Genomic DNA, 10828 nt, shown 5'->3' with positions numbered 1-10828 from the left:
GGGAATGTGATTGACCCACTTTTTATTATTAATGGTATCACTCTTGAGGGGCTGCACTCCACGGTGACGAATGGTAATTTGGATGAGAAGGAAGTTCCCCGGGCGTTAAAGTTGCAGAAGGAGACGTTCCCGAATGGCATTCCTGAATGCGGTAGCGATGCACTCCGGTTTGGCCTTCTTTCATATACTCAATCAGGAAGAAGCGTCAATCTTGACATTGATCGCATCGTCGCCTACCGCCAATTTTGCAACAAATTATGGAATGCGGTGCGGTACGTCCTCTACCACGCATTGGGAACGGAATACAAACCGGGCCTGACAGTGATCGACGTTTCAAGGGCGGAGAGTTATCCACTGGAATGCCGTTGGATTCTCTCCCGTCTTGATGTGGCGGTGGAGGAATGTACCCGCGGGTTTTCAGAGGGCTCTTATGACTTTGCCCTTACCACTAACTCAGCCTACCGCTTCTGGTTGTATGAGCTGTGCGATGTCTTCCTTGAGCTGACGAAGTTTTCCATTCATGCTGGTGGTGATAGAAAGCAGCTGGTGCAGGATGTATTATTATATGTGGTGGAAGTCGCGCTACGTCTGCTTCACCCCATGATGCCTTTTCTCACAGAAGAGCTCTGGCATCGCCTACCAAATTACAATACTTTTGAGGTGGAGAGTATCATGCTCGCCCCGTACCCCGCAGTGGCTGGATGGAAGAATGACACGGTGGAGGAGAAAATGAGGATTATGATGGATACCGTACACAATGTCCGTTCCACCAAAGCCTCATATTCTCTTACAAACAAGCACAAACCGGATGTGTGGATTACCGCACAAACCTCAGAGGTGAAGCAGTTGCTTATGGATCACAGCTACATGGTGATTTCCCTCGGTGTGGTGGGAAATGTTTCCGTCATTTCGCCGGAGGAAGTGGAAGCCAATGTTCCAAAGGGCTGCGGGTTTTCTGTTGTGAACAAGGAGGTGGGCGTCAACATGATGCTCTTGGGTTTTATTGACGTGCAGAAGGAGGTTGCGAAGCTCGACAAGCAGCTTGTAGGACTTCAAAAGCAGATTGAAGGCCTAAAGAAAAAGATGTCCATTCCAAACTACGACATGAAAGTACCTGCGGATGTGCGGACTGCGAACAGTGAGAAGCTTGACACGCTCACGGCACAGGAGAAGCAAATTATAGAAGGCCTGGAAAAAATGAGGAGCATTCTTTAGACGTGTGAGGAACGCCCAACAACGCACGCACGCACGCACAAATAAAGCTTAAGGAAGGTCAAATGAGGCAAGAGAAGCAACAAGAGACGTGCAATTCTTTAAACATTGGGATGCTAAATTGATTTAAACGGTCACCTTTGTTGCTATTGTTATTTGTAGGGGAAACAGAGGGGGGTGGAAAAAAGGAAACAGAAAATGCCGTTCGGTTTTGTAACAATCCCAAGAACACAATTGGGTCAACTAATGTTTTGTGCGAATTTTCTGTGAGTTGTGTGCGTGAGAAATATTTTTTCCCTTCTTTGGGGCGAATTTTGTTTGTCCTTTTTTTCTTGTGTGTCTGTTTTCAGCCTTCTCCACACCTCTTCTTTTTTATTATTATTATTTGGCTTCAAAAACAACAACAACAACAAAAACACGCAAAAAGGAAAAAAGGGAAGCAAATTTTAAAACTAAACCTTTTAAATTTTCTCGACGGTTGAATTTTTTTTTTTTGCTCTTTTTTTTTTATATATTGCGTGCTTTTGACCCTCACCTGAGAGCAAATGTTGGAGAGCACCTGGGCAGCCGCGCGGGAGGAGGTCCCGGAATCCGTGCACGCCTTGATGGCGATGTGGGGAGGGTTTGATGGGCCACGCAACGCCAACGATTGCGGTATTGAGAAACGACTGGAGCTGGATTTTCGCGGGGTTATTGTGCCGAGCGAAGTGGCGGTGTTGGACCTCGAGTCTGTCATGTCACACGCCGGGGAGTTGTTGGAGCGGCACTCCGCCGAAAAGGGCCTTATTTCCCTTGTGTTTGGAAACAGTCTGATGCAGTTGACGCAGCGACACGTCATTGTGACATCATCTTCCTCTGTGCTACTGCATGAAATTTTGGGTCCGCTGCTCGACCTTCTTCGCAGCCACGGCATTGATATTGAATGGGCCTCTTTTATGCGCATGAACACGACTTCCCCGTGGAGTTCCTTGTGCGAGATGAGTGAGATAATGGCACAGGAGTACGCGCAGCTGAAGTCCGTCTTCCCGTCTGGTCACCCGTACCTGACAGGGCCTCTTGATAGTGACCACTTCTTTTACTTTGTTTATGACGCGATTGAACGGAATGTTTTGGGCGCCCCACCCGAAGACGATGTGCAGATCAATGTTTATATGTACAATGTCAAGACAGATGGGTCTGGTGACGACGATGATGCTCTAAAGAGCGTCCAACAGGTGGTTCCACTGTCAGAAACAGAGTACGAGATGCTGCGCGTCTCCACAGACAACACGGCGCATCCCTTTGCGGCATTTGAAACGAACGCTATGATAGCCGCTACGAAGAAGCGGGAGCTTGTGAGGGGTCTTCTGGAGAAATTTTGCCCCGACCGATTCACGATGGTTGTGTTGCAGGACCGCTGCAGTCCTCTTGCCCAGAAAGCCAGCATCTTTGACGAGATGGAGGGCTATACCATAATGAACCGGGCAACCAACCACTTTGGTCAGGGCTACGCGTTCCACCAGACCAGCTATATTCGCGCCGAATAACGGGCCAATGAAATAACAATAGAGAGAGAAAAAAAAGGAGGAGGTGGAGGAGGAGGAGGGAGAGAAAAGCGAGTGGGCGACTGTTTCCTCTCTTTTCTTTTTTTTTCTTTTTCTTTTTCTTTTTCCTTCTTTTATCTCTTTCTTGGGCATGTCTTTTTTTATTTGTTTCCACCTTTTTGTTTTTTTGATTGTTTTATTTTTAAGAAATAAATACATCCTCCTTCTGTCATTTCCTGTGCCAGTTCACCGAGTTGTCTTCTTTGAAGCACTCAACACCACTTTTGCTGCGATCCCCCTTTAATTTTTATTTATTTATTTTTCCGTTTGTTTATTTGAGTCAATAAAAAACTGCTGAGCCGACTTCTTCCCCCGCTATTATTTTCCCCCTGCGCAGCATCCTTCACGCATTCACACTGCGTGAGCCGCTACACCAAATTGTCGCAATGAATACTGCGATAAGGGTCACTTTTTAAAGTGTGCGTGTCTACGTGCTTTACGCATGTGGCTCGTGAAGGATGCTGCGCAGCAGTAATGCCGGAAGAAATGAAAAAAACTGAGGGGCACAGAACAGGCGGCGGGAGGTGCTCTGTCACCTTACCTTTTGCCGTCACCTGTGACGTGTTCCCTCGAAAGAACCCGTACCTGGAACAAATGAAGTAGACCTCTACGGGGGGCATTTTTTTCTTAACCGCCGTGTCCATTTCTCGTGGGCACGCCGGCAGCTCGAACTGGCGGATAGGCGCCTGCTCTTTCGTGAATGAAGTTCGGCGGGCAACACACACACGTACACACATTTCAAACACACGCAAATACTCCCGGAAGAAGGACATAAGTCGCATTGGAGGACTATTCTCACAGAAAATAATGTAAAAATATTATTATTATTATTTTGTTGTTGTTGTATCATCTATAATTTTAATTTGCGTCTTTTTTTTTTTATCCGTCCTTTTGCTGCTATTTGGTGTGTTTTGCCGACAGGTCGCATCACTGGGCTTTCGGCGCAAGTCTGTTGTTATTTTGTAATCTGCCTTTTATTATTATTTTTTTTTTTTTTTTTTGGCGGAGGCGGCCGACGCCCTTTTCCCCACCGAAGTGTCGAGTCGTTTTTTGGTGCCGCGCATTCCCCACAGTCCTCCCTCTCTTCTGCTTCAGTTGTGTGTGATGTTTGTTCGTGGCTCCGTTGCCGCGGCGGCGAGAAGGAGGAGAAAGTTGTGGGGGGCGGGAATGAGAAGCACCGTTTTTTTTTTTTTTTTTTTTTGGCTCCAATGACACGGAGGTGTGGGAAATAATGCGGCCTACCGGCCAGCCATAATTTTAAAAGAATTGTGTCCTTTGTGAGTGTACGTATGTGCGTCCGTGTTTTTATGTAGCCAATGTGTTGTACGTGTGTGTGTGTTGCCCTCTGCCGAGCCATTTCATCACGACCGGGTTTATTATTATTATTATTGGCGCGCTTCATCCTTAAATCATCAACAAGCAAAAGCAAGCAGCACCCCGCAGACGTGAGGGAAAATAAATTTATTGAACAATCAACAATGAGAAAAAAGGAAAAAGAAAAGAATTTTTTTTTCGTTCAATAATAAAAAAAAAACAACTCACGTCTGATTGACGAGGTGAGGGGCATTCAACTTGCTGTTGTTGTAACTATTTCCATTTGATAGAGCTGCCTTGGTGGTGTGTGTGTCCGCTGAGGGCACGGACGGGGAGAGAAAAAGAAGATATATATGGTTGTGTACGACAATCCCGATAAATAAGTGAACGGCCCTCGAGAAGAGAAGCATCGTAATTTGTTGGAGTTCACTACAAAAGAAGGGAAAAAAAAAAAAAAAAAAAAGAGGAACGGAGAGAAAAAACGTAATGAAAGAAGTCTTTTTTTTTTTGCGCCAAGAAGAAGGAATGAAGTACACATGAAGAAAATCGAGAAGCGGCGTTCTGAGTTGAGCCTCGATCTTCGTGATTCTTCTCATTTTTTTTTTCCCGCCCCGCTTCTCCTCTACCCGCTCCGTCTGTTTGTTTGCGTGTGGGCGTGTCGATATGCGCGGATGCGGGCGTCTACTGCAGGCAGTGCCTGTGACGCCGTCCCTCTCTGCACATGCGCACACATGCAAACAAATGAGAGGGAAAGGGAGAGTGAGAGGCGGTGTGGGAGTTGAGAAGAAACGAAGGGAAACTCACGCAATGGACGAATTCAGCAGGAGGGGGGTATTTTTATTATCGCACGCAAATCATCATTTTGTTATTATTATATATATATATAGCTTTTATTCCGAGTCGTACCATAAGGAAAGAAAGGCAAAGGAATAAAAAACAATTTAATTATGAGCACAACAAACTGAAATGATCATTGCAGAAGCCGAGGCATGTAGGAAAGGAAAGAATATGTAGTCTAATAGAGCTGCGGTGCACGAGGAGAGGAGAGAAGCGTGCAAAAGAGCAGCAAAACGAGAGAAAGAAAAAGAGAAAGAGAAGTGTATATACATATATATATATATATATATATATATATATGAGGAGAAAGAAGGAAAATACGTTTTGTGTAATGGATTGGGCAATAAAAATTGGGATGACAATGCGAGAGGAAAGCCGAGATGTAGACTCCCAAAACGGGTAAAATAAGAGGAAAAATAGGGACAGATGGAAAGATGCGCGTATGGCGGCACATAGAAAATAGGTGAGAATGGAGAAGAGCAAAAGGCCCAGAAGGGGAGGGGAAAAGATGCATGAGAAGCTGAATGGCGAATGGGCATTCGAGAAAGGGGAGGAGAGGGGGGAATTTTTCTCTTTTTTTTTTTTTCTTTCTCTTATGTGTGTGTGTATGGAGTTGGGAGACGTTTTGTGCGTGGATGGAAGAGAGAACAAGAAGAAAGAAAAGGAAAATCAACTTGACATCTTTTTTTTTTTTTACACAAACACAAACACAAACACACACACGAAAGGGGTTGAGGCATTCTTTTGTTCTTCTCATTTTGGTTTTGTTGCCTTGTTTTTTTGGATTGTTTCTCTCCTTCTTCTTCTCTCTTTCCACCCGCCCCCAATTGCAAAAAGAAAAAAAAAAGACGCACGTGTGTGGGTATGCATGACGATAAGTGAATTTGTGCCTCTCCCCGCAATACGCGTCATCTGAGAAAAGGAGTTTTGTGACGCAGGCATGTGTTTGCGCGGGAAAATTCACATGCACATACATATGGGTTAGTTTTTGCCTTTATTCCCTCGTTCTCTTGTTGTGGGAGGGCTTGACCGCCGTTGACTCCTTTTTTTTTGTTTTGTTCAGGGGGGAAAAAGTTTGGGTTCATGTGCGCTTTTCTTTTTTTTTTCTTTTTTTTTTTTTTCTTGGGTTTTATCTTTATTTCTCTCTCTCTTTTTTTTTTTTTTTTTTTTGTTTTGTTTTGTTTTGTCTTGTTTTTTTTTTTTTTTTTTTTTTTTTTGTTTGTTTTTTATGCGTGGGTGGTTTCTGGAGAGGGAGTTGCCTTGCGGTGGCGGAGTCTCCTGCAGATGAGTCGCACGGAGCGACCCGGTGCGTCGAGAAATCGTGGGCCCAAAATGGCCAGTGGAAAGTGAATTTATTTATGGAAAGAAATGTGAAAATGGCTGAGGCAGAGCGAAGCAGAGGTGACATTTCCGAGACGCAGGCAAACTCAGTGGGTCCATTTATTTGCACTTACATACATCTCCTAAAAAATTGTTGTTACACCACGAATGGTGCTGTGAGAGGGCAGTTTTGGCCACCAAGGAAAAGGTAAAGGAGAAAAGAAAAGAAAAGGCAAACTTTGCCGTGATTTTGGCACCACTGCTGGCGTAATTAAGATATGGGTGACATGCATTTTCTTCTTAGTGCTTTTTTCTTTTTTCTTTTCTTACTCACATATACTTCTTAATGGTGCACCTGTCCTTTTTTTCTTCTTGTTATTTTTGTCTTTGTTGCGCAGGCGGAGTAGTTAGTGATTCTCGGTGTATAACAATTACATACATTTGGTTTCATTGCGTGTGCGGGTGGGTGTGTGTCTCGAGGTATCATGTTAAGCAATAAGGACCCTCTCTCTTTGATGGCGATGTGGGGTTCAGTGAAGGGCTACGACCCAAATCAGGGGGCCAGTTTTGAGGGGCCGGAAAAACGTTTGGAGGTGATCATGCGTATTATTGACGAGACCCACTCGGAGGGCCTCCATGCCCTTGGAGATGAGGTATGGAAAGGTGTGGTGGGCTCGTTAAATGCCCAAATTGTATCCAAAGAGAGTAATGAGTATATTCGCTCTTATGTGCTAACGGAAAGCTCATTGTTTGTCATGCGGGACCGTATCATCCTGATCACATGTGGCACGACGACTCTACTTAATGCCGTTCCTTTCGTTTTGGACGCAGTTAGTGATGTACGAGGGGAGGTGGAATGGGTCTCTTTCATGCATAAGAACTACAGTTTTCCGTGGGAACAGAAGGGACCACATCTCTCCATGGCAGAGGAATTCAACACTTTAAGAACGTACTTTCCATCGGGAAAGCCTTTTATATTTGGTCCTGTCGATAGTGATCATTACTTTCTATTTGTCTATGACGACGTTATTCGTCCATGTGAGACGGAGAACGATACACAGTTGAGTATGACAATGTACGGGCTAGATCGTACGCAGACGAAGCATTGGTTCTCGGATCGTTTTATCTCAACAGGCACGGAGACGGCCGCTATCCGCAAGGCGACAAAACTGGACAAGGTGGCAGATGACTCATGGAAGTTGCATGATTTGCAATTTGAGCCGTGTGGGTATAGTATAAATACAATTCGTGGTGCAGAATACCAGACGATCCACATAACACCAGAAGATCACTGCTCTTTTGCCTCGTATGAAACGAATACACCCGCGGTCAATTATTCGGAGCGGATAAACACCGTGTTGGGAGTTTTTGCTCCAATACGTTTTTCCGTGATTGTCTTCATTGATCCTGACAGTGATGTTGGAAGGCTGTACCAGAAGGGACAGAACGTTGGGGTTGAAGCGGAGTATTACCCGAAGTATGAACTGCAGAATCGTACGGTCAATGAATTTGCCCCAGGCTACGTGGTGATGAAGATGAATTACGCAAGGAGGGCGGAAGTAACTGAGAAAGACTCCACAGATTCTGTGGAAGAGTAGTAATGATATGAAAATTTCTTTGAGGAGCGAATAAAATAGGGAGATGAGGTTGTGTGTACAAAGGGGGATTGCGGCTGCACCCTGGAATATTGTACGCGGTAGCAAAGTTTGCGCCTAACAATTGCCGCGCTTCCTTTTTGTTTATTCGTTGCTTCTATAATGAGGTTGAAGGACTGCCAGTTGTGAAAATAGCTTGGATATGTTTACGAAACGGAAACGAGAAATAAAACCAGGCACATAGCGAGGACGTAATGTGGCCGTTGGAGCTGTTTCCCGTCGTTATGCGATTTTTATACGTCCCCTTGCCTGTCTGCGTGTGTCTGTCTGTCTGTGTGTGTGGTGTTTGGCTTTGTATTCTTTCTGCTTTGAAGAGTCTCAGGGAGAGAGAAGCCAGATACAAGGAGGATGTTAATCTGATTCTTTCCCGCTTCTTCTTACTTTGTTTGTGTGTGTTGCAGGCAGGAGAAGGTCCTGGTCTTCATGTGGCGGTTGAGCCTCTTGCGGCGAGTGGCCGCTGCGGGTGGCAGAGTAAAGTCTTCGGGTTCCGCATCACTTCCGTATCGCCGCGTTCTGAAGATGCTTCAGGCTGAAGGCGAGGGACTTCCTGCGGCGGGGGGTGTGTTTGAACAGTTCCGAGCCTTTTACCGGCAGGTCATGGCCGATAAGGCGGCTTCAGGGAGAGCGGTGAAGCCGATTGAAGAATTTTGTGGTGCGTCTGAGGACGTGGAGCCGTTTGCCCTTGTCATGATGAAAGTTCTTTGCGATCTTCAGAAGATGGAGGACCTTCGTTTTCTTTTTGCCCAGTGTTTGTTGGAGCTCCATTCCCCGTCGATTGAACTTTTCAACGTGTACCTGCTTGCCATTTCTTTGACGGACAGCTTCAACCAGTACGAGATTGAGAATGTCGTGGAGGTCATGCGTGCAAGAGCCATCCATCCCGATGTCGTAACACGGCTCTCTCTGTTTATCTTGTACATACGACTGGGGCAGGACTACTCCGTGTGGTGGCCGGAGATACGGGACGAGGTGCTGAGCATCGCAAAGTCCGGAAAACCAGGCCAATATCCACTTCTTGAGGTGCGGCTGCAGCATTGTTTCCAGACCATTCTTCGTTTACACCATGACGTTACGATGATCCACGAATGCTTTGACCTTCTGAAGCTCGTAGACCAGAAGAGAATTTCTTCCCGACTCCTGCTACCGTATATGCTTCTCAGCGCCAACAATGCAGCAGCACCTCCTGCAACGACGGTTCAGATATTAGAACTTTTAGAGGCAACGCGGAAATTGGAGGATACTACGTCGGAGGGCGCTTCCCTACGAGCGGTTTCGGAAGATGCAGAAACAGAAAGGACGAATGTGGGCTCAACTGACCCTGTGTTAAACAACGAACTCACAGCATTGAAACTCCTGGCCAAGTGTGCCAAATGGGGAGACGTGGCATCTGCTGTCTACGTTCGAGAATACCTCCGCAAACACCCGGGCATAATATCTCCAACAAGTCAACCGGCTGTATCCTTGCTGTTCCTAGAGGCTGCATCGCGGGGTGCGATGCTGAAGGAGGCGTTGACGGTGCTGGAAGATGAGGTGCCTGAGACACATTGTCAACCAGGTCCTCGGCCAAAGTTGTTTTTGGAGTCCAGAAAAGTGACTCTTCTCAACGCAGATCCAATCATGACACTTGCGCGCCTTGTTGCATTTGGTGAAGCAAGTGTAGAGAAAGGGCTGGCTATTCTGGACGAGCGGCGGGAAGCTGGGGGTGAGGTGAGCCATAAGTCCCTTAATGTTCTCATGGAAGCTGCCGCTTTGCTGAAGGACGAGGGAAAAGCAGCCATGGTGTTTGCCGCCTTTGAGAGTCTTGGGGCAGTGAAGACATCGCGCACGTTTTTGCTTCTACTTCTCTCCATGCCTGACGCGGCGAGTTCAACGGCACGAATACCAGAAGTTTTGGCGGAGATGTCTGATTTAGGAATTGAGGTTTCAAGTGATTTTCTTCGTGGGGCACTTGAGCTGGCAATTGACGCACAGGATGGTTTTACCGCGATGCAGATGGTTGGGTACCATGAGAAAAGGTCCATCTCCATCGAAAGCAAACTGTCCATACGTCTTATGCGTTTGCTCTGTCTCGTTGTTGATGTTGACAGTGTCCGGCGACTCATCGCTGCGTTGAAGGCGACCGAATCACCCGTTGACTCTCGAACTGTTTCATTGTGTGTGGCGACCTTCAAAAAGTGGGCAATTCCCTGCGATGACTTGAAAGCGGTCTAGTGGTGTTGGTTTGGTATCAAGTGGCAGTGCCCAAATTACAAATCCTGTTGTTGTTTTCAGTTGTTCCTTGATGCCGAGTTCTGTATGAACCGACTCCTTTCACAACGATCTTTGTATCGGCTTTGTGGCTGCTATTTGAGCACATAATCACGTGTGTATGGATGTGTTCTTTTAAAATTTTTTTTTCTTCTTGTTTTTTCTTGTGGCGCCGGAAGTGTAGGTACGCTAATCTCCTCGCCAAGCAACAACCCGAAGTCATGCTAACGTCTCAAGAGGTTGCCTGCCAATTCATCCCCGCGTTCTTTGAACGCCTCGCGTCCAACCCCGCGGAGCTCGCGGAAATGTACGGCCCGAACTCGTCCTTAACAATCGTAGACTTCGTATACGGCACAACAGAAGTCCGAAACGAGGACGTCCCTCGGGCTGTAGAGCAATGGGCTCAGATTCTTCAGGGGTGCGAGCTCTGCGTGGAGAGCTACTCCGCCGTCCCCTTGTACGGTGGAGTGAGCGTGTACGTGACAATGTTTGCTGAGTCTAAGACGACACGTCACTACTTTCAGTTTGTCAACATTCTTGAGGCATACGGCGCGGGGGCCTACGGCTCGGAGGCGTACTTTATCCGTCACCAGATTCTGATACGCCCTGGATCCGCTGAGACGGAACAGCCGGAGCCGGAAGTCATGCCCGACCAAGAGC

General features: G+C 46.6%; 5 protein-coding genes across 5 annotated transcripts, besides 12 other annotated features; all 5 read left to right on the top strand.

Moving 5' to 3' along the window:
• Positions 1-1215, top strand: Tc00.1047053504257.70 (valyl-tRNA synthetase, putative; the record flags this gene model as incomplete). The annotated part of the gene is made up of 1 exon (XM_801461.1): positions 1-1215. A coding segment is annotated over one exon (1215 nt), but the record flags the coding sequence as incomplete, so codon positions are not given.
• Positions 1-10828: a sequence feature (heterozygous, Esmeraldo-like haplotype).
• Positions 1605-1669: a sequence feature (T-rich).
• Tc00.1047053504257.60 (S-adenosylmethionine decarboxylase proenzyme, putative) lies at positions 1758-2738 on the top strand (the record flags this gene model as incomplete). The annotated part of the gene is made up of 1 exon (XM_801460.1): positions 1758-2738. One exon carries the CDS (start codon positions 1758-1760, stop codon positions 2736-2738), a length of 981 nt encoding a protein of 326 aa, XP_806553.1.
• Positions 2774-2802: a microsatellite.
• Positions 2822-2871: a microsatellite.
• Positions 3035-3058: a sequence feature (AT_rich).
• Positions 3597-3629: a sequence feature (AT_rich).
• Positions 3768-3796: a sequence feature (AT_rich).
• Positions 3976-3996: a microsatellite.
• Positions 4543-4572: a microsatellite.
• Positions 4975-4995: a sequence feature (AT_rich).
• Positions 5210-5246: a microsatellite.
• Positions 6038-6174: a microsatellite.
• On the top strand, positions 6752-7864 carry Tc00.1047053504257.30 (S-adenosylmethionine decarboxylase proenzyme, putative; the record flags this gene model as incomplete). Its single annotated transcript, XM_801459.1, has 1 exon — positions 6752-7864. One exon carries the CDS (start codon positions 6752-6754, stop codon positions 7862-7864), a length of 1113 nt encoding a protein of 370 aa, XP_806552.1.
• Tc00.1047053504257.20 (hypothetical protein, conserved) lies at positions 8345-10132 on the top strand (the record flags this gene model as incomplete). The annotated part of the gene is made up of 1 exon (XM_801458.1): positions 8345-10132. One exon carries the CDS (start codon positions 8345-8347, stop codon positions 10130-10132), a length of 1788 nt encoding a protein of 595 aa, XP_806551.1.
• Positions 10390-10828, top strand: Tc00.1047053504257.9 (hypothetical protein, conserved; the record flags this gene model as incomplete). The annotated part of the gene is made up of 1 exon (XM_801462.1): positions 10390-10828. A coding segment is annotated over one exon (439 nt), but the record flags the coding sequence as incomplete, so codon positions are not given.

The sequence above is a fragment of the Trypanosoma cruzi genome, genomic scaffold (genome assembly GCF_000209065.1).
Source record: "Trypanosoma cruzi strain CL Brener 1047053516755 genomic scaffold, whole genome shotgun sequence".
NCBI classification, from domain to species: Eukaryota; Euglenozoa; class Kinetoplastea; order Trypanosomatida; family Trypanosomatidae; genus Trypanosoma; species Trypanosoma cruzi.
Note: the sequence above shows the minus strand (reverse complement) of the source record. Positions and strands in the feature narration are given on the sequence as shown.